This window comes from Podarcis muralis, chromosome 14 (genome assembly GCF_964188315.1).
Source record: "Podarcis muralis chromosome 14, rPodMur119.hap1.1, whole genome shotgun sequence".
Lineage (NCBI taxonomy): Eukaryota > Metazoa > Chordata > Lepidosauria > Squamata > Lacertidae > Podarcis > Podarcis muralis.
The window spans coordinates 45,373,832-45,399,500 of record NC_135668.1 but is presented as its reverse complement, the minus strand read 5'-3'; the positions used below and the strand labels follow the sequence as shown (position 1 = coordinate 45,399,500).

The window sequence follows — 25,669 nt, the reverse complement described above, 5'->3', positions numbered from 1 at the left end:
CGCTACGTTCATGCCTTCCTGGGTGCGAAATCTGGGCTTTTATTTAGCCACCCCACGACGCCCTTTAGTCCTCTGCACCCCTTATTCCTGTACAATCGGCCATTCCCGTTCAGCACTGGTTGTCACAGCCGTGCCGCAGGGGGCGTCCTCGCCCACTCTCCCGCCTCCGAGTGAGCGCAGCCTCCGTGTCGAGGAAAGGCCGCCTTGGGAAGTGGAGGCGCCTTCCTCCTCCTCCTCCTCGCCTCCCTCCTTCCCCTCCCTCTGCGCATGCGCCCCGCAGCGGCGGCCATTGTGGCGCCTCTCGTTTTGAAAGCAGCGCCCCCAGAGGCGGTGCCCTGCGCCGCGCCCTGATTGGCCGAGAGGGCGGACAGAAAGGCTGGGCGCCCGCCCGCCCGCCCACCGGCCCGCGCGCGAGCGAGCGAGCGAGGCGTTCTCTCGTGCGGGTGGGTTGGGTTGGTTGGTGTCTCCGGCCATCCCGTCCGGCCTGGGCCCTCGTCCCTGGGCTCTCGGGTTCCGGCCTCGCATGTATGCATGTGTGTCTGTAATGTATGTGTGTGCGTGGATGTGCGGGCACTGAATGGGGAGCTCCGCGCTGGCCGCCGCCGCCGCCGTTGCTGCAGCCATGGAGAAAGGAGGCGGTGGTTGCGGGAGGGGGTGATTGAGCGCCCCTTTCTTCCCTCTCCCACCCACCCCCCACAACCCCACCCCACCCTCATGAGACTCTGCCTGGTCTGGCTGGGCTGCTACACCTTGTCTCTGTGGGTGCTGAGGAAGAGGATGTGGTCTGGGCCTGCCAGGTACCTGAGGAGCCCTTTATCCAGGTCTCTCTACATGAATATGATGGGCAGCCACAGCCAGCCAGCCCCGGGCATCAAGGAAAACCACCAGGTATGGACCCACCAGCAGGAGGAGCAGTACTTCTAAGCCCCCCACCCCCCCACCCAAAAACCTTTTTGTGAGGGGGGAGGGGCGGCAGGAGGAAGAAGGGGGAGGGGTGTGTTTTGAATGGGCCCCACATCGATCGCCTAACCCGCTCCTCTTACCCCCAAATAGGGAAGGATTTCAGGGTTTGGGGTGTAGGGTAGCTTCTCTTTTATATTCATCTCTCACTTCTTTTGGAAGCGTGTGATTTGAGGTGAGATATGATGTTGTTTTGGGGGAGAGAAGAGAAGAAGAATAAAAAGCTCCTTGAGGAGAGTTAACCTCTGCCCCACTCCATTCCCCGCACAACACACACACACAAAAAGAGGATTGGAAGAATCTCTCCATACTTGGCCTAAGAGACAGAGCGAGAGAATATGGACACATCCGGGTGAGAGATCAGGAGAAAGATTTGTGTGTGTTGTGCTTTGTGCATTTAGTCTGTGCACAAAATAAAGGAGGGGAGGAATAAATCTCTTATCGGACATCCTTTGGTTGTCGGGGAGATCAGCGAGCTTCTGCTATTTCTGTGGGTAACAAGACTGGCTCCTTTGCCCCCCTTTGAGTGTAGGGCAGGAGACTTCGGAAGAGCACATGCTACTGGTGAAAGGTGGGGATACAGGGGTGGGGGGGGAGGCGAAGCTGAAAAGTTGCAAGGAGGAGATGAGGGTTTACTTGGACCGTGATGGGACAGGGAACAGGGAACTTAACGTAGTATAATTTTTCTCTTCCTTTCTCTGCCTCAAAATGTTCTGAAGTACAATCGGGTGAATTTGTGCTGAATGTGCAAATATAAAACAGCGGGGAGGAAACACAATCTGTGTTCAAAAACAATAGTTCTGGCCATGAGGCAGCTTTGTGGCTTTTGTAAGTATGAGCTAAGCAGGCATGGGGAGTTGCTAGGGAAAACAAGGCACAACCCAATTTTTGTATGCTTGTACCTGTATAGACAAGACTTCTGCACACACTTAGAGCTGAAAATTCCAGCAGTGCTGATTGCTGTGCTGTTGCAACTTCCTCTCTCTCATCTTTGATATGTGATAACGATTCTCCTTTGTGTCCATTGACAGTATGGGATGGATAATTTAGCAGTCAATCCCCAAATGCTGCCCTTTATTCAGAACTCACAATTGGACTCCCAAAGTTTGTTTTCTTCTCCCAACTCCAATACATTTGTCATCACTTTGTGTTCTTTTCCTTACCCTTGTGACCCGAAGGACTGGAAACTCGTTTGCAAAACCTGTGTGCACCCAACCCATCAATCCAGTTTACTGAACATGACACCTGCCTATCCATATTTCTATCATTGCTTCCTTCCATCCTGACCATATATTTATTTATAAATATATTTTTAGCCTGACATTCATCACATGATCCCCAGGGCATTTTACGACCCGATTAAAAATACATCAGTTTGAAACAGTTAAGAGCAGAGAAAAACACAGTGCTAAAATTCCATGAAGAGTTTAGTCACAAATTGCATTAGCCAGCCTCCCATAACACCTGGGTAAATAAACTGGCCTTTGCATGGCACTGAAATGCCATAAGCATCAGCACTAGACATGCTTCCAGGGGAGAGATGTTCCATGGAGTGGCCACCACAGAGAAGGCCTCACACCTGTCAATCTTTCTCCTCTCAGCGTTTTTTTCATCTGAACAATCACAGATCTAGCCACTGAAGTTATCTCCCAACCTATACCTGCCTCTCATTCCCACCTCTAATAAGGCCCTCACGTTTCCTTCCTTCCCCAAGGACAAATGTTCTGCTTTGAATTGATGCATGTGGCCTCACCCACCTCTTTCCGCTGCTAGCAAAGTGCAGTGCAGTGGTACTGAATAATGTTGCAGTTTGACCTCCAAGACAGAAAATGTGAACTTGCATAGTGAGGTTGAAATACTCTGAAATGTATGCAAAGAGAACAGGAATCAGTGAAGCAACAAGATTAAAGGAGCTGTGGAGTGGTCGTGTGCAACAAGTTAGGTACATGTTTGTAATGTATTATGCATGGCTGGAAAGCTCCCAGGCATGCTTCTGGAAACTTAACACCACCTTCCGAAATCTGCAATATTTTTCCAGTAATGTGGTTGTAGGTAGCTTTGGGCTCTCTGTTGGCATAAATTGATGACTTCAGGGAAGGAATGCTAGTTTGATATGCTGGCATTCAACCTGGAACACTGCGTACAGACCACTGTGCTTAATATCTTAAAAGCCAACTGGAAAGAATGGATTTGTGTATTAAAATACCCAAACCATTTTAGATTCTTCCTTTTAGCTCTTTTGGTAGAGTAGGGTAGCAAGATTGAGAGTTGTATAGAGCTCATTTCAAAGCACAAGATTTGAATTGTTTGAGATATAAATATAAATTGTGTGTTAATAGTGCCAGTAGGCATTTATATGCATAAGTATTTTCAGGCCTTGAACAGGGAATGGCAAATGCTGGAATGTTGAAGTTTGAGCTGCGAGAGCTTTGTAGATACCACTGTCACACCGATTAGATATTATTCTGAACACAGTTGATTTTAGGTGAATTTAGCAGTCAAAAGCCAAATAGTTGATTGGGCCAAGAGTGTCTTAAGAGCTATCTGCTTCTGTACAAGCCTGTCTGACCCTTAGGGGAGGTCCTTCTTTGTGTACTCCCAACTTGAGGCAAGGCAAGTGGTGAGTGAGGATGGGACACTATCTGTTATTGGCACCCCAACTGTAGAATGCCGTCCCCAGCTAAGGCCAGTCTCATGATGCCAGTTCCTGTGAGCTGTAGTTTACTGCTTACATAGTACAATTTTCAGCACCCCTAACTAACTACAGTTCTCCAGATTCTTTGGAGGAAGTCATGTATGATGTAAATATGACCTGAAAGACATTGACACTCAGGGTCACAGCCAGAGGTCCTCATCACCTGATTCTTCTGTTTGCAAAACATGTGCTTTTCAACTAAGCTGCCACCCCTCCCCAATCCGAAGACAGTGTTAGAAATTGAGATATGAAAGCTAGGAGCTAAATGGCACCTTAAACCTAGGTTATGGGTGTAATAATGGAATGTCTAGGTGAACCTTTTTATAACAAGAATACAAAGCTGAAAATGAATGAACTGAATCTAAAATATTATGTTCATTTTTCATATGGTCTAGTCCTTCCACTGCCCACCCCCCCAATATTCTTAAGAGAGTGGCTGGAAGTGGGGAGGCAGAAAAAGGTCCTCCTTTCCTTCCACTCTGCAGTTTTAATGTGAAATCTTAGGCGCAGTACTGCACCCAGAGCTCAAAAACTGCTCACACTAATGGAATTCCCTATCGCAAAATGTGCCTAGAACAATGGGAGTTTCGAATACTGTCCAAAGATCATTCTCCTTTGCTTAAGCCTGGCTTGGCAGTGCCGACTAGGGCTGGGCGATGTTAGATTTTGAACATCATGATCTATCCCCAGCCAGATATCGTGGTTTGGTGATGTTGAAACAAGCTGCATTTGGCCCCAGCCAGCTAGACACAGGGTGAAATGGCCGCTGCTCTCACCGCTGGACCTGGGGCCCTTACACCCCAGTGCTTTGCAGGCTAGTGCCAATGCAGCTGAGTGAGCCCTGACACCTGAGCAACATCGGGGTTCACTCAGTTGTGGCGTAGAAGAAGTCTTCCCCACCCCATCTGATGGGATGGGGGGAGACTTCTTCCAGCCCCCAATCTGAGCGATCTGACACCACAGCAGCATTGGGCTTTTCACAGCTGGGGCGTAGAAGAAGCTTCCCACCCACCCCCAGCTGAGCGATCTGATGCTGCTGAGGCCTCGGGGTTGCTCAGATGGGGGGCAGTTTCACAGAGCCCCCACCCCACTGTCAACTTGGGCAAGCTAAGCGCAGACTAGGGGCTCTGTTAAACACTTGGCTGAAGGGAGCAGCAACCGGGTGCCCATCGGTTGAGCAGTTTAAAGATGTGGAAGGAAGGAACAAGCACCTTGCCGATAGAGCTTGTTCCTCCCTCTGCGCCATATGAGGGCAGACATTGGTTTCACTCAACGGTATATTGCTGGTGAAACCTCTGTGCTTCCGAACCCCTCTGCTAGCAGCATCTCCTGGATGAAGCTGCACTGCTAGCAGAGGGACTCAGGAGTGGAGCTGAGTGAAACCAGCATCACGGTCTGCTCCTCATACCGGTCCTGGGTGATAGGTCGCTATATTGCCCAGGCCTAGTGCCGACATGTTAATAATGATTCTTGTCCCTTTTCCTCCCCCTGCAGTGGTACGTGTGCAATACAGAGCAGCTGTGTGAATCTCTTCAGCCTATCTTTGTCCAGAGTTACCTTGACCAAGGAACACAGATCTTCTTAAATAACAGTATTGAGAAATCGGGCTGGCTGTTCATTCAACTCTATCACTCCTTCGTGTCCTCTGTTTTTAGCCTGTTTATGTCCAGGACGTCTATCAATGGGTAAGTGCCAAGTGGAAAGGGGCGAGGGGGAGGGTGTGTAGGTCTCAAGCTCAAACAGAAACCTCCTTGCTTCTCTTGTGCGGCTTGACTTTTGCACCAGGGACGTCCACTTCCAGATCCTAGTTAAATGAATTATCTAAGTGTTTTCCTAAGTGGTGTCTTATCAGATGACTCGGGGGCAGCTATGCCACGTGATTGCCCTGGTTTTTGGAGGGGAGCAGGAATTGTTGCTTTGACAGTGCAGCGACAACTTTTCCACGAAGAATGAGCATGCATCTTCTGATGTGTCCATCTCATTCAGTATCCTGCTTCCTGTATCTTGTTTCCAGATGCCTCTTGGGAAGCCCACAAGGAGGACATGAGTCCCTCAGAGACTGATATTCTGAGAGCTTACCGTCGCCATGGCTGATTGCCATTGATGGCTGGTCCTGACAGCCATCATACCTTGTAGCATTCGGGATAGCTCAGTTAATATTGCCTCCTGGTATCTTGCTCGCGACCGAGGCTGTTTTTTAGCCGGAACTCTCAGGAACACAATTCTGGTACCTCTCAGTTGGGCGCCATTGCCATTCTAAGAGAGCAAGAGAGGTGTTCGTGGTGGGATCCTGCACCTCTTTTCTGGAAAAATAGCATGATTATGACATTTGCAGCAGGAGCGGCTGGCGAAGAGGGACATTGTCATATACCTGGCCTCCTAGCACTAGCACTGATGCAGCTTACCTAGGGGGGGAGAAGCAAAGAGGCAGGAAGGTGGGCTCTGTGTGGATGTACCAGTGCGAGTGCTGGATTGCCTCTGCCAGCGCATCTCCCCACCCATCCCCTCACCCCCATCTTTCTCTCCACGCTAGTGCCGGGGGAGCCACTTCTGATTTCTAGAATTCCCCCATAGGTAGCATCTCTGCATGAAACATTTAAGTGCCTGCTTAAGACATTTTTGTTCAGGAAAGCATTCCTGGAGATGTAGAACGCTGAAATGTACTTTAATCTCTTTTTGCTTGCTGTTTGATTTTGATTGTTTTAAACAGCACTTTTAATAATTGATCATTTTAATCCTGTTGTGTGTTTTTTTGTAAACAGCTTAGAGGTGTTGTTCCAGTTGTGAGTGGTATATCCAAGTTGTGAAATAAATAAAATAAAAAATCCCATTTGAGCCGGAGCATTTCAACCGGAGCAGTTCTCTTTGCTTCCAAACTCAAGAGGAGCGTGCTGTAAAGCTTTTGCTCTCAACTTCTATATATCAGTGTGTACAGATGGAAGCAGGGAGAGTGGTATTCGATCAATAATCAAGTGGTTCTCCATTCTTTTTAGCCTAGGAAGACTGAAGATAGCCAAGTACAGAATGGAGTTGCTTGTCTTGGAAGGGTCTGTTCAAACTGGTTTTTCACAGGAAACTTGGAGCAGATACTCAGCATGGAGAGAGCTGCCCTTTAGTGTCCTTTGAAAAAAACACAACGCCAGTTCATTTCTACACATTAAGGCCACCTCCTCTGCTTTGCCTGAGCTTTGCCTGAGCTGACAAATTGAACTAATATGCAACTGGAGCCCTCAACCAAATTTTTCACTGTAGCAAATTTCCTTAGAAATGAGCCCATAACTAAGCATTCAAGCTGGGTGAAGACCTAAAAGCTGCTTTATTGCGGGGAGGGTCTCCAAATTCAATCAGAACAGTGATACTGAGGAAGAGACCTACCACTACCCAATCAGTATTCTTGAAATTACACGTACACACTAATAATACCTTTATTGTTAATGTACAAGCTGTGTACAATGAAATTAACCGAGCCACCCCCCCCCCTCACTCAATCCCATTGCACTCTGTGTGCTTGTCGCACAACACACCAACCCCAAACGTCAGTTGCACTATATTATTTTCTGTTCAGCAGCCTAACAGCCCATGGATAGAAACTGTTTTTTAGCCTGTTGGTACAGCGCTGTGGGTTAAACCACAGAGCCTAGGGTTAAACCACATAAATTTGTGAAAATGCCAATAAATATCTTTTTTAAAAAAAATAAACCACAGAGCCTAGGACTTGCCGATCAGAAGGTTGGCGGTTCGAATCCCCGCGACGGGGTGAGCTCCCGTTGCTCGGTCCCTGCTCCTGCCAACCTAGCAGTTCGAAAGCACATCATAGTGCAAGTAGATAAATAGGTACCACTCCGACGGGAAGGTAAACGGCGTTTCCATGTGCTGCTCTGGTTCGCCAGAAGCAGCTTAATCATGCTGGCCACATGACCCAGAAGCTGTATGCCGGCTCCCTCTGCCAATAAAGCAAGATGAGCACTGCAACCCCAGAGTCGGTCACCACTGGACCTAATGGTCAGGGGTCCCTTTACCTTTTACAACTGATTATACTTCTACATCTCCTGCCTGAGGGTAGAAGATTAAAGAGGTGCTGGCTGGGGTGTGAATCGTCAATGAGAATTTTTCTCACTCTCCTAAGGCAACGATCCCTTGCGATGTCGTCTAGCGGGCTCAGGGGACAGCCCATGATATCATGGGCTGTGTTCCCCACCCTCTGTAAAGACTTTCTGTCCGTGACTGTCAAGTCAACGTACCACACTGTGATACAATATGAGAGGACACTTTCTATTGTGGTCATCAAGAAGGAGGTCATCAATTGTTGTTCAACATTGTTCTTTTGCAAGACCCTGAGGAAATGGAGTCTCTGTTGGGCCTTCCTAGCCACCTGAGTTATATTTGGGGAGACGTGCGTTATACCTGCCAGGGTGGTGTGTCTTGCCTAGCGCCACCTTCAGTAATATAGAATCATAGAATCATAGAGTTGGAATAGACCACAAGGGCCATCGCGTCCAGTCCCCTGCCAAGCAGGAAACACCATCATAGCACTCCTGACATATGGTTGTCAAGCCTCTGCTTAAAGACCTCCAAAGAAGGAGACTCCACCACACTCCTTGGCAGCAAATTCCACTGTCGAACAGCTCTTACTGTCAGGAAGTTCTTCCTAATGTTTAGGTGGAATCTTCTTTCTTGTAGTTTGGATCCATTGCTCCGTGTCCGCTTCTCCGGAGCAGCAGAAAACAACCTTTCTCCCTCCTCTATATGACATCCTTTTATATATTTGAACATGGCTATCATATCACCCCTTAACCTCCTCTTCTCCAGGCTAAACATGCCCAGCTCCCTTAGCCGTTCCTCATAAGGCATCGTTTCCAGGCCTTTGACCATTTTGGTTGCCCTCCTCCGGACACGTTCCAGTTTGTCAGTGTCCTTGAACTGTGGTGCCCAGAACCGGACACAGTACTCCAGGTGAGGTCTGACCAGAGCAGAATACAGTGGCACTATAACTTCCCTTGATCTAGATGCTATACTCCTATTGATGCAGCCCAGAATTGCATCGGCTTTTTTAGCTGCCGCGTCACACTGTTGGCTCATGTCAAGTTTGGGGTCAACCAAGACTCCTAGATCCTTTTCACATGTACTGCTCTCAAGCCAGGTGTCCCCCATCTTGTATTTGTGCCTCTCATCTTTTTTTGCCCAAGTGCAATACTTTACATTTCTCCCTGTTAAAGTTCATCTTGTTTGTTTTGGCCCAGTTCTCTAATCTGTCAAGGTCGTTTTGAAGTGTGATCCTGATGTGATGCTGGCAGACAGCTGCTTGAGAGCTATGCATCCTGCATCCCAGTCATAGATGCAACCCTGGCAGTCTTTCCCATGCATTTGCACCCAGCTGCTCAGTTTCCTTTAGTGCCAGGCCCTCCCAAGGACCCCAGGCCTTATGTTTTCCTTTGATGCATGCTTGACTCTACATCCTCTTTAGCTGAGTGAAGGAAATACCACGACTCTTTTTTTTTTTAACACACCCTTTTACACGTTATCCTGCTATACAGTTTGATATGAGCTGCTGTGTTTTCAATGAGAGAGAGAGAGAGAGGAATTATGTCATGAGCCAATCATATTTCTCAGCTAGACGTTTCCTGTGGGGTGCACAGTCGACTGCAGTGCCTCGCTGTATCCCCTTGTATCCTCGCTGTTTTTGCTCCAGTCCAAAAGGTTTCTGTTGCTTTGAATGCCTTCTTGCGGTGTCTTTAGGAATCATGCCCTTGAGCCAATTTATGTGAGGGATGCTCAGATGTACTGCCAGGGGGTTGGTCTTTGAAAAGCGAATGCCACTTGCTTTCATGTTTTTCTTCCAACGCCCGTTAAAAAAATGGCAGTTCCCTCTGGACCATTCCGTTCCACGCACATTGGTACGTTTTTACTTTTTCCACTTTTTATCTGCTCTCATTGTCTTCACCAGCCGTTCCCTCTCCTTCCCATGTCCTCTCTCTTGATCATGATTCTGCTCTTTGCGGCTGGGACTCGCTGGCACAGATCACCTTTTTACCCTTCAGCTTGGGCTCCTTCCTGTGGTTGACCTGACTAATGCATTGCTTCCCTCTTGTGTCTCTTGCTAACCAATTATTTTCTTTCCCCCCTGGATTCTCCCACTCCTTATTCTTTCATTCACTTGCACCTCTGGCACAACTACTGTAATCTTACAATATAGACTTCAAAGTGGGACAAGCAGAGATGCCATTGATACAATCCACAGAGACCCCAATTGTCCCTGCTGCAGATTCCTTAATGAACGGCTCATTTGCCATTCCACGTTCTTTTCTATCGCACAAGGAAGCTTCGGATACCTACTGTGGTCTTTGCTGCTAGTTTATACCGTTTTAAAATATTAATCTCCTTTCCCACTGCTCTTAACGATGTCATCTTCAGCATCTCTTTCAGTCTGTTTCTTCTTCTGTTCTTTTACATCTTCCTTGTCGCTCTTGTCTTTTTAAAGCTAACCTTTTTTGAGTCCTCTTCTCCTCTAATGCCTTTGAATCTAAAGTCAGCATGTAAGGCAGGCAAGTCCAAAGTTTGCCGGTTGGTTTAATCTGGTGCCTGTGGCAGTTTATTTCCTGGGGTAAAATAGTAAAAAAAGCTCAACAATTTTGGTCGGCCCTTTGGTCGGCCCTCACACATGTTCACGTCATCAAATCTGTCCCTCTTTGAAAAAAGTTTGGACACCCCTGATAGGGCTTCATGGCATTGCAAGTTGGATGTCGAGTAGGTGGAATGTTGTCTCTCTTATTGGGCCAGGCAGCTTGTTGTAAAATGCTGCAGTTCTTAATTAGGCAATTTTAAATGCTGGTTAAAGGCCAACCCAGGTCAAGCCCTATCTGCACTATTCATTTAAAGCAGTATCGTACCACTTTAAACAGTCATGGCCCCCCCCCTAAAGAAACCTAGGAACTGTAGATGTTAACCGTGCTAACAATGGTTAGGAAAACCCATAGGGACTGAATGTTAAACCACTCTGGAAATGGTTAAAAGGTTTCCCATTACTACGTCTACACTGGTTTGAAATTAAAGAAATGTTGTCTCCACTTCCTAAATTTGCCCACTTCGTTCATAAGCAAATAAAACCTCATCGTCTTTTAACATTTCAGGTTACTGGGAAGAGGTTCCATGTTTGTGTTTTCACCCGAACAATTTCAGAGACTGCTTAAAATAAATCCAGACTGGAAATCCCGCCGGCTTCTCGATTTAGGAGCAGGAGATGGAGAAGTCACAAAAGTCATGAGTCCTCACTTTGAAGAAACCTATGCTACCGAGTTGTCTGAAACTATGATTTGGCAGCTTCAGAAGAAGAAATACAGGTATATTGCTTGCTAAGTGGGCTGCGTGCTACATCAGTGATACTACGTTAGCTATCTTCTCCCCCACCCCTGCCATGGTCTATCAAAGCATACAGGCTGTTACAAGATTTCTATCTGATAACAATAATTATTTCTGCAAATTAGGGAAGATACTATCTGTTTGCTTTTTTAAAAAAAAAATATCTCATTAGGATTTACAGTCGTACATTGGAAGTAAAATGGAATCCGTTCTGGAAGTCCATTTGACTTCCAAAATGTTCGGAAACCAAAACACGGCTTCTGATTGGCTGCAGCCAAGCGGAAGCTGCGCCAGATGTTCAACTTCCAAAAATTGTTAGAAAACTGGAACACTCACTTCCGGTTTTGGATCGGAAGTCGAAACATACGTGTTCCAAGGCGTTTGGCAACCAAGGTACAAATGTATATCCTCTCTGCAAAATATCCAAGGTGGTTTTTCAGACATGGGGCAGTGCGGTAATGTGTGTGTTTCCCTTGCGCTTACTGAAAGAAGGAAAGCTGAGCAATAGCCATGTTGTAGTTGTAGTAAAAAAGGTAAGGTAGGTAAAAGACCCAGTTAGTCCGGTCAAAGGCGACTATGAGGTGCGGCACTCATCTCACTTTTCAGGCCGAGGGAGCCAGCGTTTGTCCACAGACAGCTTTCTGGGTCATGTAGCCAGCAGGACTAAACCGCTTCTGGTGCAACAGAACACTGTGACGGAAACCAGAGCACCCAGAAATGCCATTTACCTTCCCGCCACAGTGGTACCTTTTTATCTGCTTGCACTGGTATGCTTTCAAACTGCTAGGTTGGCAGAAGCTGGGACAGAGCAATGGGAGCTCACCCCGTCACGGGGATTCGAACTGCCGACCTTCCAATCAGCAAGCCCAGTGGCTCGGTGGTTTAGACCACAGCACCACCCTGCTTCCTTTGTAGTTGTAGTAGTGCAGCAGCTGGGACCTTGGTGCCATGAGGCCAGCAGCAATCAAGACTCTTGAGTCACAGGCTGCAGAATCTCCAGCTAAGGAGCCAAACAAGGAACCGGACCGGCTTTAGGGCTCTAAGCCTGTTGGTGGAGACCAGGAGTCCACTAGGCCTGAGGCTGTCAGACAGGAGCCCCCAGAACAACTGTCAGGACTTGTAGGTCCAGAGCGAGGACCATCACAGGTATCAGAGCCTGAGAAAACAAAGGCTTCCCACAGTACCTCACCAGTCCATTGGTACAGGGAGCTAACAAGGCAAGAGGCTATGGAGAAGTGCCAGACGGTTGGTCCTCTAAGAATCCTAAGGTTATCCACAAGGGGTGGAGCCTTCAGACGTAGGCTAGTGGCAGAGGCTTAAAGATGTTCTGTCTGCTCTCAACCTTCATCAGAGCAAGTTGCTCACCTGGAGCTATCTATCAAAAATTTTTCTCCTTGTGTTTGAATTTCAATTGCTACAAATCTTCTTTGATCATCTTTAAAAACAAATTTCGCTGATAGGCTCTCTTTTGCATAAATAACTCCTCCTCGCTTTTTAACCTTGTCCGATGAAATAAACTCTTGGCCCAGTGTTTTATTAATCAATACTTTCCTGTGTAGCCTTATCACATGTGCTCTAGTGTCCAATTTAGCCTGAATTACCTTTGTGGGTCTCTTAACTTATAACTCTTGAAATTTTTTGTTCCTCCTTCCTTTCTCTCGCCTGCCCCCACCCCGAATTAAATATTGTGCCTGCAGTTGGACAGAAGCTATAGCTTGTGTTTTGCAGGATGACTGTACCATGATGATTTATTTTCTTTTTTAAAATAACCCATTCTTATTTTTCTGAATGAATATAACGAAAACAATGAACATTTAGAACAGGGATCTTCAGCCGTTTCAGACCCAGGATCTACTTTTAACCCAAGCAAGCATTTGGAGGCCCATTTCTTAAACCTTTACCATATATTTGCATTGTAGTAGTGCTCCTGCTGTGACCCACTTTGGATCAGACCAAGACCCACTAGGGCAGGCATGGCCAAACTTGGCCCTCCAGCTGTTTTGGGACCACAACTCCCATCATCCCTAGCTAACGGGACCAGTGGCCAGGGATGATGGGAATTGTAGTTGAAGACCAGTGGTTTAGAGCACATTAGAAGTATGGCCATCAGAATGCATCAAGCAGGTTTCCTTTCAGATACTTTGGACCAGGGGTCTGCAAACATTTTCAGCAGGGGGCCGGTCCACTGTCCCTCAGACCTTGTGGGGGGCCGGACTATATTTTGAGGGGGGGAAATGAACAAATTCCTATGCCCCACAAATAACGCAAATTATCTGAAGGACTCCAGATTGGGTAATGCTGATTAACATGTGCAAAGACCTGTTTGGCTTAGGTGAGTTTCTGGCAAAAAGATGCTTGTGACTCTGGGAAGTTGTAAGCCATACTCCCTTTTCTTTACAAATGAGAGAAATTCATCTTGTTTTGATTGTCCCCTGACGAAGCCCTCTATTATGTGTCAGCTTCTGCAGCCCCATTATTTGCCAAGTTCTGCTGTATCAGCTGTGGCTGGTATAACCTCTTAAAGTTTTCTAGTGTCTGGCGATTTCAAGACAAGCTGCAGCTAACAGAGCTAATACAAGCCCTTTGTATAAAATTGTCATTTTAGAGTTATTGCAAACAGATAATAATGCTAACACTGGCTCTGATGGAATTATTGACTGTATTACATCTGCGATCGTGACAGACACTCTAGGCTGCAACTGTTCTGCAAACTTCTCTGCGGAGAATATAAAGGTCCTGTCTGTTTACTCCCTCTTCAACATGTACCCAGCAAATTGCTGTTCGTGTGATGAAATCGTATTGGAGTAAGACGCACAATGTTGATTTGCAGATCTCCCACTGCAAAATAGATGCTAACGCTATAAAGCCCACACTCCTTTTGCGGAATCATCTGCATAGCGGCCTAGACTTAATGAGCAGAGGTTAACCCATTATTTGCTTACTTTGCCTCACATCGTTGTAGGCAGAAAGAGAACAATCTCTCCTTGTCTGGTTGTAACCCTCAACACTTTCCCCTCCTACCTATACAGAGTGCTCGGCATCAACGAATGGCAGAGCACAGGGTTCCAGTACGATGTCATCAGCTGCTTGAATCTGCTCGATCGCTGTGATCAGCCATTGACTGTATTAAAAGATATTAGAAGTGTACTGGAGCCGACGAGAGGCAGAGTCATCCTGGCATTGGTTCTGCCCTTTCATCCATATGTGGAGAATGGTAAGTGTTAAACAGCTGATTGATGGGGGTTGGGAGGGAAGGGAAGGGGGACTTCCTCACTCCTGCAATTGCGTGAGAATCTGTTCTGCAGGGGTTTCCCAAGAGCTGTTTGCAATTGCAGACAGCCTGCCTAGAATCCATGGGCGCTTTATGTCTTGCTTGGAGTGACATGGCTGGCCTCACTTCCACAGTTGCTCTGAAATGTTTAACATGTACACCAACAAGTGCAGCCAAACCACATTCCCAGAGCAGCAATGGCTCCACGTATGTAAAGTGCCTCTTAGGAGGAGTTATTTAGAAGCTTCAGCCAGTCATAGCTTGTAGTCAGAATAGAAGGCTGGACCAAGTTAATTTTTTAAGGAGCAATACCTGGTTGAGGCTATGTCTCCACACCCAAAGGACTCTGGTTGTAGTTGCAAAGGAACTACTCCACCCGTGCTCCAAGTTGACTTTTATAATAGTTCATTTTTTCCAATACTCTCTCTTTCTCTCTGGTGTGTGTGTGTGTGTGTGTGTGGTTCTGAGTTTTTGTTTTGTTTTGTTCTGAGTGTTTTTTTAAAAGTTTATTTAGTCTTAACTAAGTACAAAAACTCACATATCCAGCATTTTGGTCAATAATGCCCACTGTACAAAGCAAATTAAAAATAACCAAAGGAAGGAAACTAAGCTTGCAGCCTGTTTGTCATGCACAAAAGCTACAAAGACAAATCTTTGCTGGCTATATCCTACAAATACCCATACCTCAACATCATACAGATGACAAATTGCAAGAAAGTACTTTGTATACATTCAAATTTTGGCAGTCATGTTTTGCTGGTGGTGGTGGGAGTTAACATGCAAGAAAAAGAGAAATGAGGTGAGGAGAAAAGACTTGTTCTGGCTTTGAAATCCAGTCTTTCTTCTTTACAAGTTCAGTTTCTGCATTACCTTCTATTCCCACCCTTTGTTCATCCACTCATGAAAAGTGGGAAGGATGTGTTGTCTCTCTTTCTGTCTTTCTTAAAAAAATATATGTAAGCTTATAAATCATCATTTGTGGCAATAATATATCTTATGAGGAAGAGGTAGTTCCAAACTGGTTTGCAAGAAAAGCACAAACCAAAGTTTCCTGGTTCGGACAAAATGCCAAACTATAGTTTGCAACAAACCAGGATCTGTGGTTGGGAGCTGATGGTGCATGGCAGGGGACAGGGCACAGTCCAGAGCCCTTTCTGCACACTACCGTTTGGGATTCCATATGAACCAACCCAACAGATCTCTTAGCTTTTGTACTGTTTTGAACTACATATGTGCAAAAGTAGAAACATTTGACTTCCCATTAATTTTGATAAAATGCCATGTTGACAAAGAACTTTTTTTTTTTTGTCTTGCTTGAGCACTACTGAGGAGTGCACACAATTGTTGTTGTTGTTAGTATTTATATCCCATCTTTCTCGCAAATTAGGATTCTGGGTGGCTTACAGCTTTTAAAACAGCATTATAAAATACAAAGCGATAAAAACAAACTAATTAAAAACAATAATTAAAATACAGCAGAACACATTCAAAACCAAAAATTAAAACCCACTTTGCCCTGACCGCAGCCCAATGTCTGCAACCTCCGTTTTCAAAGGCCTATGAAGGCGTTAGCCTGCTGGTGGAAGGATACCAAATAGGGAGCCAGTCTTAACGTCTCTTGGGAGAAAATTACACAATGTGGGAGAGCAGCCACAGAAAAGGCTCTCTCTTGTGTCACCACCAACTGTGTCACTGATGTCGATGGGACTGAGAGAAGGTGCTCACCTGAGGATGTTAGCACCCGGGCAGGTTCGTGTAGAGAATTACGATATTTCCTGTATTTCAAGCATATAGGGCTTTATAGGACATAGCCAGCACTTTGAATTGTACCCAGAAACGAACCGGTAGCCCGTGAAGTTGTTTTAATGACAGAGTAAAATCATAATAATAAGGCTCTCTGCTACCGGTACCAGTCAGCAGTTTGGCCCAGAATCTGAACCAGCTAAAGCTTCCAAATACAGTGGTACCTCAGGTTAAGAACTTAATTCATTCTGGAGGTCTGTTCTTAACCTGAAACTGTTCTTAACCTGAGGTACCACTTTAGCTAATGGGGCCTCCCGCCACCACGCGATTTCTGTTCTCATCCTGAAGCAAAGTTCTTAACCTGAGGTACTATTTCTGGGTTAGTGGAGTCTGTAACCTGAAGTGTCTGTAACCCGAGGTACCACTGTACTTCTCAAAGGCAGCCACACATAGATCACGTTACAGTAGTCCAACTGGGGCGCATCTAAGTCACACATCACAGTGGCCAGATCCGATAAGGAATGGGTGCAGTTGGTGCCTGAGTTGCAATTGTGTAAATGCACTTCTGGTCACTGCAGCACCCATGTTCGGGGCAGAATCCCAGTTGTATGCCTGGAGATGCTTCTTAACCTCAGGTGTGTTGCCACTTTTGAGGGGACAATGGGCAAAGTGCCCTTGCAGGGGGAAGACAACACCGCCCTGGTTGCTCTTCTCCTTTCCTGCCTTGCCCTGGCTGCTTCCCTGCTTCCTTCCCACAAAGCCCTTCCCTGGTTGCTCTGCCACTTCCTGCTTTCTCCTCTACTGCTCCCTGCTCTGTGTGTTTAAGAGGCAGCAGCAGGAAGTGGTCTCTTAAAGGGAGAAGAAGAAGAAGAAAGCAGAACTGGGGAAATTAAGATGTTTGGTGCAGCTTGAACCTCAGCAGGTCTTTCCCTGCATAGCAAACCCACCCAGCTATTTAAAGGGGATACTTCAGCAACTGTCATCTGCCCCAGTATGTGCCCTGGACTGGTTGTTCACACCATTCTCCACCATGGACCAGTGCTGCTGTTTCTGGTCCATTTAGGGGGGAGCCCCCATAATGTAGCATGCAAGACCTAGGCCCCAGAACCTGTGCTTACACTGGCCTGAGTTGTGAAATGGTCCTCGCCCTTGCATTTTCCGTATCTTACTTTGCAATTCTACAGTTCTGTTTCTCTCTCTGGGCTTGTAACTTCCCAGGATTTCCAGGGTGTTGCTGTTTCTCTCCCACACCTTTATGTCCGGGATCCTGTTTGGTAACTGTACAATAAAACTTAACGCAACTTCCTGGCAAGGCAACCCAGCACATACTGGCATTTGTTTCCTCGTGGTTCAAAGACCAGTGTTTGCTTTGAGATCAGGATGCTAGATATGTGGGCCGCTGAAGTACAAGATGGGCTCGCCTTTTGAAGAGGCACAGGCAGCTCTAAAGCTAAGCAAAGAAGGGCGAGGGTGGGCGAGAGAATGTGGGGAAGATGGAAATCAATGAAGGGAAAAGGAAGGAACACCACTAAAAACTCAAGGACATTTCTGATTAAATAGGTTGTATTCCCTGTTAGCCCCCGCTCAAAGTAAAGCCACTGAAATTAATTCCACTTCTAGGCAGCTCCTGGCAAATGTGTAAATGCTACATTTTCATTTAACATTCTGGGTTAACTGTATTTCAAAAAGTAAAAAACCAAGACACCCTGAAAGTTGTTGAGCTTCTCTTTTCTTTTTTCTTTTTTTTACAAAAACGCCAAGAAAAAGTGATTTTTCAATTGATTCGCCTAAGATCCAGGACAAAGCGCTGCCTTTCAAAAATTCCCCCCTGGACGTCAGTTCCGCCTTTGAGATCCCGGTGATGTCCGGGAAAATCCAGGCGTATGGCAGCCCTAGCTTAGTATGACACAATAGGAGCTTTTTGCTATGTGAAGCTCACTTTTTCCCCTTCGGATGTTTAATGTGTGAATCACATTTCCAGTTCTACCGAACCCATGAAAGTGCATCTGCTATGATAATTCATCCATTTTGTGGCATTTATCCAAATGTCCCTGCAAGAAAAGAAAAGAAGCATGTTCAGTAGTTTGCTAGTGTGCAATAAAACCCCAAAATACTTGATCCCAAAGAGTCATGTTCACTGCAATGGTGCACCGCACTTCTCTGTCTCTTGTTTTTTTTAAAAAAAACCATATATATGGTTTGTTGTATCCATATACCAGCAGAAGAAAACGGCTGAATCATAAGCTTCCTAAACAACTGCAAATTCTCCGAGAGCTTACTCAGTGAAGGGAACTCTATACCATACTGGCATCCATTGGCAAGCTCAAAAGGATTAGCTTTCTATGAAATATTATTCTGTCCGGAATCTTTATGTGTAAGACTGGGTTGTTTGTTTTTTAAGCCTACTTTCTGTAGCTTGTTTTTCATTGCGACATTCCCATTTATACAAGATACATTTTTGTGTGAGTTGCAGGAAGGATTACTCCATTCTCAGAACAGCTATGCTGCCTTCTCCAGGTTGAAATGGATAAGGAAGGATGGGTGCCAAGTCACAGCACAGACAAGACAATAATAATTATTCTTTTTGCATTCATTGCTAAACTTAGAATGCTGGAGCAACATTGGCATAGCAGCATAGCCTATAACCCGGCCTCTGTGCTGCCGCCCAATTGGTTCCTTTCCCCTTCTGTCACCGATGCACTGCGATTGCCTGTATGAACACAGTTCCTGCCCCCTTTCAAGGCTCCTGGCTACTTACATGCCTCCGCTGCCTGTTGCGCTTCTTTTTGCCAAACTCCTTTGCGATCGCTCGACAAACAGCTACTTTGCTTCCCCCACTCTGGAAATTTAAAAGAGACTTTGAACACTTGTCCTCACCTAGCAGTGTGGGGCACATTGGCGTGTTGTTGTTTTTAAAACAGAAACTGAGAAAATGACCCCTTCTGACACTGCCGATGCGACAGGAAACATGACTGTTACTAACAGTTGTGGGGTGGGGTATTTATCAGCTATAGGACCGTAGCCTTATACAGAACCAGATCAGACCATCCCAACCACCCCTCTCTTCCTTGCTGTTATATTATGGAAGGGAGCACAAGTTGGTCAGTGTGCCCTGGCAAATAGCAGCAAGGCTATTATTATTATTATTATTATTATTATTATTATTATTATTATTATTATTATTATATTGCTCAGTGCCCAAATAGACTTCCAAGCAATCTCCAAGTATGAAAACCAGTTACACAAACCTTAAAATGCAAACGTTCATAATTAGCTACAGAGCCGTGTACGTTAATGGCACAAAATAACTAAATAATAAAATTGAAATACGCAATCAAAAGTACCATTTGGAATACCAACGTCTGTAATTATATCATGCAATGAAAACAATCCCATTTAAACATGGCAGCAATTAAAAGAGGAAATGTGGGTCGAGGTGCCTCTGAAAGAGAAGGGGCGGCAGCTTTCGCCAAGCAGAAGCCCAGGCCTCTTCCTTGCATTGCTTCGTTCCCTGCTGGTCCCTCTCTCGCTTTTGTTTCGGTCTAGCCAGGTTCCCATCTCCACAAATGCAGCACACCTGAGTGCAGCCCTGTGCCCATCACCTGCCTGTTCCCCATGGAACTCTGCCACTAGGCGGCTACAAAGGCAGACACAACAAGGAAGGGGCGTTGCTGTTCCTATTGCTAGCCATGCAAACTGGCTACTTCTAGAGCCGCCCACTCAGCATGTGCTCCCTTTCTCTTCCCTGTAACACCACAAGAGGAAGGAGGAGGAGGAGGAAGCAACCCTAGCAGAATTCTGTGTTTCCATCTCAGCATAAAGTGGTGCATTGTGGTGCACTTACTTTTCTGGTCCTCCTTTCCAAAGCAGAAATGGATTAGGGGAAAACTTTCGCGTCCTGGATGTTGTCGGACTCCAACTCCCAGCTTCCCTGAATACTGACCATGCTGACTAGGACTGATAGGAGTTGGAGTCCAGCAGCATTCAAATCGACCGCAGTTTCCCCACCTCTGTTCCAGATTGGCAGCAGTCATAGTCTGGCTCCATTTCCCCAGCTGGAGAAATTCAGTCAGGAGATGAGGCTGCACACATCTGTTTTCAGATGTCATATGCAGCAGCAGCGGTTCCCTGCAGGCTTTGGATTAACTCGCTATAGATAACCAAACTGCTGTGTAGCCTACAAACTTTGTGATCTTCCAGCTGCTAAGTGTGTATAAGATCGCAGGGTTTGAAATGCAACAGCCTGGACATGCAGCCATGTGGAAGGCTCCTATTCAGGGTTCCAGCCAGCCATGTCTTCTTTCAGGATAATCCCTCTTCCCCAAGTTTTCTAAGATGGTTTCTCTCTCAAGGGTGGCTACTGAGCATGCTTAGGCCTCACTGAGTAGCTTGGAAGGGTGTCTCTCTTAAGAACTGGGGTTTTAACTAAAGTTTTTTGTCCCTCTGTAAATCTCAGGGTTCCCCCAAGCTTGCTGATACCTCCCTCCTTTGCGTGGGTAGTTCCTTTTCCTGCTCATATAAAGATTCACCCTTGGAGAATGCATTAGCTACCTTGTGTACAGGATTGCAAACACTTACGCAAACATTGACAGGCCTCTCTGTTTTCTTGCGTTTAGGCTGTGGAAACAAAGGTGAACAATGCATTTTAGCAAAGGGGATTGGTACCTCTTTTTTTTTTAAGCAAACATTACACAGATTGGGGATGATGTGGTAATGGGTATTTTTGCTGTTGCGTTCAAGGAATCATAGTGATGGGAGCCACCTGTCACATGGAGAAGTAAAATGTTTGGGAGGTTAAATTGAAGAGCGGGTCATGTGGGGTGAAAAATGGAGATAGCAGGAGCCTGTGCACAGGGTAGAGTGTGGGATTTAAACTGTGGCGTCCCAGGTTCAAGTTACTGCATGGGCAGGAAGCTCTCTGAGTAATTTGGGCAAACTGCATCCTCTGTTAACCTAACCCACCTCCCGAAGTGATGATTGCTAAGATACAGGTCACATCCACACCACGCAATTAAAAACACATGGCTTCCTGCAAAGAATCCTGGGAACTGTAGTTTACCCCTCACAGAGGTACAAATGCACCCTTAACAAACTGCATATGGTGTGGATGTAACCGCAGTGTACTCGGGGATGGGTGGGGGATATAACCCACCCTGAGTTCTTTAGTGGATACAAGGATATTGTATAAAATTTATTGATTCATTGGATTATTAAGAATATTTATATCCTGCCTTTTCAAAAGTGGCAAACAAACAATGACTACATCAGTGCCAACACATTTTAAAACTCCCCCCCCCCCAAAAATCATATACAAATGAAATAAGCACAGTACCATAAAAAAATTCTAGCACTCAATGATATATGCAAGCAGCAGAAAACATCCAGTTAAAAGTGGCCAACTGCTAGACCAAAAGCCAGGCCCAAAAAAGAGGGTTTTGTCATCTAGACAGAATGCCATCAAAGAGGGAGCAATGCAAACCTTCCAAGAGAGAAAATTCCAATGCTTGGGTGCAACCACTAAAAAGGCCCCTCTCTTGTGTCCCTACTAAACACACCTCAAACTGGGCAGGAGAAAGAGAAGAGGTTCATCTGATACAAGTTCGTATTGGGGCAGGTATCCCTTGAGGTACCTTGGTCCTTAGCTGTTTAATGCTTTGAAGGCTGAGGCGAGCACTTTGAATTGGGTTTGGAAGTGAACCAGTAAGTCAACAAGTTGTTGTAACAAGAGAGTCACATGCTCCCTATAACCTGCTCCATTCAGCAGAACCACCGCAAATTCAGGCCAGCTGCAGTTTCCATAACTTTGTAAAGGCAGCCTTACGTAAGGACTATTGCAATAGTCCAAATCAGAAGATTCACCAATTGTATGATTCAGCATAAGGCAGCTTACTATGTACATTCCCAGTTTTGGGGTGTTTTGTTTTTTAAGAAGTGGATGTGGCTGACATCATATCTAGCTTGGCAGCAACCAAATTTGCAGAAGTGGCAAGGGTGTCCTAATCACATGCCCTCTTTTTTCTTTTATAAAAAAATATTTTCACAGCATGCAAATAGACTTGCAAGCCAAGGCTGGTCTTGGGTTTCCTTCATTGAAAGCATTGGAAAGCTACTAGGATCTGGTATGGGAGAGAGATTGAGAGAGAGGAGACACAGAGAGAGACGAACATACCTTAGTGAATAACTTAAAAACTGCCAACAAGGCAACAAGGTAGAGGAACAGCACAACTGAGATGGCCAGCATGCTGTACTCAACTCCTCGGCTGTATGTTCCACTCTCTTTTTTAAAATAAGAACAACAAAAAGAATATCGTTAGTTTAGTTTCAGTTTGCATTATTGGCATAGTACGAATGGTGATTTTCTTGCGCTTTTTAATGATTTCATTAATCAAAAGGAACAAGGAACAATCAGCGGAGACCTAAAAACAGTGATAACACCGCATAAAGTAAGGAAACCACCGGCTCTTCTATGTAAGGAAGGGGATGGGAAGGAGAGAAAAAGTAGGTGTGGAGGAAGAAAAGGGAGAATGTAGACCTGGGTGGCAGGAGGTCGCCATGTAATCCAGTTGAAGACCCAAAGGCACAACAGGTTGTGCAAGTTGTTTGTACATAGAGACCTATGTAGATGTCACAAAGAGTTCCATATAAAGTTATATTTTGCAGGTTCAATGTTCAAATGGGAACAATTCTTCATATATGTCCTAAAAGTCCACGAAAGAGCTGCAGAGTCCCCAGGTTCTACGTTTCTAGTTTCTTGTTCTGATTCCACCTTGAGGAGTCTAGACCATCAGAGCATAAGAAGAGACTGCTGGGCCAGTTGAGATGTAACGGTTCCAGCTTTATATGCCGCTGTTTATAAAACCGGTCAGTTCTCCAAGCTCCTCCCCTTACTCCTTCCCTGAAACACCAGCTTCAGCACTTCAGTCAGGTTCAAAGCAAATCGCCACTTCCCATTACACTCAAACCTTGCTGCTTAGGGCTGGTTTCCTAACCAGGATCTTAAACTAAGATCAAACCGTGGTTTTAGAAACCTGGTTATCAAACTGACATTAAAACACAGTTTTCTGTTTCTGAGATAGCAAGACACTCTTCAAATTGGGCTGAAGCACCAAAACAAGGGAGGAACACGCAGGACAAAAGCCCGTTCCCAGCTTCGTAAACCATAGCTTGTCACTTAAACTATGGTTTAAGAACAAAATTTGTTGGTCTGTAAGGTGCTACTGGACAATTTTATTTTTTTACATAGTTTATCATGTGTGATAAGGTTGTCACGTGTGAATCAACCGAGTTAGAGAGAGTTAGGCTTGCTTTGTATCTCTCTGGTTCTGATTAGTTTGAATATATGAAAATCCTTATGCAGAGCCAGAGCATTAGTCCAGCAAACCTTGGGAGTGTCTGCCCTGCCTGTCTACCCTGCCTTAGCAATTTTGCTTTACAGTTTATTAAAATAGTATTCGTAGGGAGCAGTCTTTGACCTGCAAGTGAGATATAAACAGTGGGTTTTTTCCTGGGGGGGACGCAGGGGTACACATACCCCTAGACATTTTGTGAATCTAAGTCTGGCCTCATTGAGGGGCAGTACAGTGGTGCCTCGCAAGACGAAAAGAATCCGTTCCGCGAGTCTCTTCGTCTTGCGGTTTTTTTGTCTTGCAAAGCAAGCCCATTAGTGGATTAGCGCTATTAGCGGCTTAGCGGGTTTAGCGGATCAGCTGATAAGCGGCTTAGCGGATCAGCTGTTAAGTGGCTTAGCGGATCAGCTGATAAGCGGCTTAGCGGATCAGCTGTTAAGCGGCTTAGCGGATCAGCTGATAAGCGGCTTAGCGGCTTGGGAAAGGGGGGGGGGGAGGAAAAAAACCCTGCAGGAACTCGCAAGACATTTTCATCTTGCGAAGCAAGCCCATAGGAAATTCGTTTTGCGAAGCATCTCCAAAACGGAAAACCCTTTCGTCTGGCGGGTTTTCCGTCTTGCGAGGCATTCGTCTTGCGGGGCACCACTGTATTTCAATATGAGTAGGAAAATGAGAGTACCCCTAAACATTTTTTTTAGAGAGAAAAAAAGCACTGGATATAAATCTCCTTAAAATAATAGAGAACCCTTCACCCCCAAAAAATAAAATAAATAAAGGAGACACCAACCTCTTATCACTAACACTGTTCCGCTTCCAGTTTGCTTGGAGGTGGAGGAATTTGAACTTGAAATTGCTACCCCACAAAAATAAATTGCGCTGTCTTCTTCATTGATTTCGTTGATCCCAAGCTGAGCCTGGTTCTTAGATGTTAAGTGAGACACTTTGAACTTGGTGCTGTTTATGCAGTTGGGAGTGCACAAGGCTTCGTGGGTATGCGCAAGATATCGAAACCACAGAATGGTTGGAGTGGATGTCGGGCATCCCTGAGCAGAAAAAGTACATGGTATAGCAATATATTTTGATGCAGGGTAGCCTTCCATGAGTGGAGGTTGAGACACTGTCACTTTGCAAAGGTTGGCACCTATTGAGGAGGATTAAACATACCCTGATGAGAAAGTCAATCGAAAAAGGGTGAGGAGTCGGTTCTCTGCATATTACAGTTTAGGAGCTGGCTGTTACCTGTTAATTGCAGTTTCCACAAGCCATTTGAAGGCTCCAGTCATCACCTCCACTAGTGTGACTTACAACCCAATCCTGTGCATTATTCTGCAGAGATAGAGGAGGATTAGCTTCCCCCTGCCCCCGCTGTTTTTTTGGCCATTTGCCTCACCCCACCCCTGCCCGAGTTTTGCTCAAATAAATCTGCTTCTGATGCTTTCTGCAAGAGCTGTTATTTTTAAAGCTTAATGACAACAGAAAGGATTAAGAGAGAGAGAGAGAGAATTCCTTACCTGCATAACATGTCACCCAGGTAAATTGCAGCACCAGAATCAGAACCCATTGCTTGAACGTTGCCATTTTGCCTGCAAAGTTTCCTCTGAAAGGGTTTCAGCTCAAGAAAGTGGAACTGAGGGGAGCCTGAAGTGGAAACGGAATGGGAAGCCCTTGTCAGTTACAGTTCTTCATATTGCACAACTGAGGAAGTTCCTAGCTCTGTATTTACATGATGTGAAATAAAGCACAGGGTGTCTCTCGGTGCAACTGTTTTCAGCTTATTTGCTGGGTTCTGTTTAGTAGCTACCCCTCAGGAACCTTTAAAAATGGAGGGAAAACAATTATTTAACTAAAGTTAAAAGTAAAGGACCCCTGGACGGTTAAGTCCAGTCAAAGGCGACTATGGGGTTGCGGTGCTCATCTATCTTTCAGGCCGAGGGAGCCGGCATTTGTCCGCAGACAGCTTTCCGGGTCATGTGGCCAGCGTGACTAAACCGCTTCTGGCACAACGGAACAAACACCGTGATGGAAGCCAGAGTGCGCAGAAATGTCGTTTACTTTCCCACCGCAGTGGTACCTATTTATCTACCTGCACTGGCGTGCTTTCGAATTGCTAGGTTGGCAGGAACTGGGACAGAGCAATGGGAGCTCACTCCTTCATGGGGATTCGAACCGCTGACCTTCCGATCGGCAAGCCCAAGAGGCTCAGTGCTTTAGACCATAGCGCCACCCGCGTCCCAAATTATCCTTTCCTGAAAACAGCAGATTCCTATTGTTACATCTCGTTCAAGCAAATGGGAAAGA

At 45.7% G+C, this 25,669-nt stretch overlaps 2 protein-coding genes across 3 annotated transcripts in view; one reads left to right on the top strand and one right to left on the bottom strand.

The window, feature by feature from the left end:
• Window positions 1–431: 431 nt before the first annotated feature.
• Window positions 432–25,669, top strand: part of METTL9 (methyltransferase 9, His-X-His N1(pi)-histidine) — a 28,304-nt gene continuing 3,066 nt past the window's right edge. Inside the window, exons 1-4 of the mRNA XM_028705847.2 lie at window positions 432–888; window positions 5,150–5,340; window positions 10,783–10,992; window positions 14,041–14,225. Coding sequence (XP_028561680.2) covers window positions 532–888; window positions 5,150–5,340; window positions 10,783–10,992; window positions 14,041–14,225 — 943 coding nt within the window. The 5' untranslated portion in view covers window positions 432–531. The remainder of the gene's footprint in view (window positions 889–5,149; window positions 5,341–10,782; window positions 10,993–14,040; window positions 14,226–25,669) is intronic.
• IGSF6 (immunoglobulin superfamily member 6) lies at window positions 17,238–25,025 on the bottom strand. 2 transcript variants are annotated; one of them, XM_028705850.2, is made up of 6 exons: window positions 24,883–25,025; window positions 24,159–24,512; window positions 22,195–22,301; window positions 20,604–20,642; window positions 18,784–18,864; window positions 17,238–18,076 (listed from the first exon to the last, which is right to left on the bottom strand). In XM_028705850.2, the coding sequence occupies exons 1-6, from the start codon at window positions 24,947–24,949 to the stop codon at window positions 18,035–18,037; spliced, it is 690 nt and encodes a 229-aa protein (XP_028561683.2). In that variant the 5' UTR covers window positions 24,950–25,025; the 3' UTR covers window positions 17,238–18,034. The 2 variants fall into 2 exon arrangements, with proteins under 2 accessions (XP_028561683.2, XP_028561681.2); XM_028705848.2 differs by lacking the exons at window positions 17,238–18,076; window positions 18,784–18,864 and having other exon boundaries at window positions 20,412–20,642.

What these genes read in the sequence shown, in the direction of transcription:
- IGSF6 (XM_028705848.2), bottom strand. Translation starts at nt 24,949, where the DNA reads ATGGCAACGTTCAAGCAATGGGTTCTGATTCTGGTGCTGCAATTTACC. An exon ending in AACAGTGTTAGTGATAAGAG is followed by an intron (nt 22,302 to 24,158) that starts GTTGGTGTCTCC and finishes ATTTTAAAAAAG; the next exon opens with AGAGTGGAACATACAGCCGA. An exon ending in TTTTTAAGTTATTCACTAAG is followed by an intron (nt 20,643 to 22,194) that starts GTATGTTCGTCT and finishes TTGTTTCCACAG; the next exon opens with CCTAAACGCAAGAAAACAGA.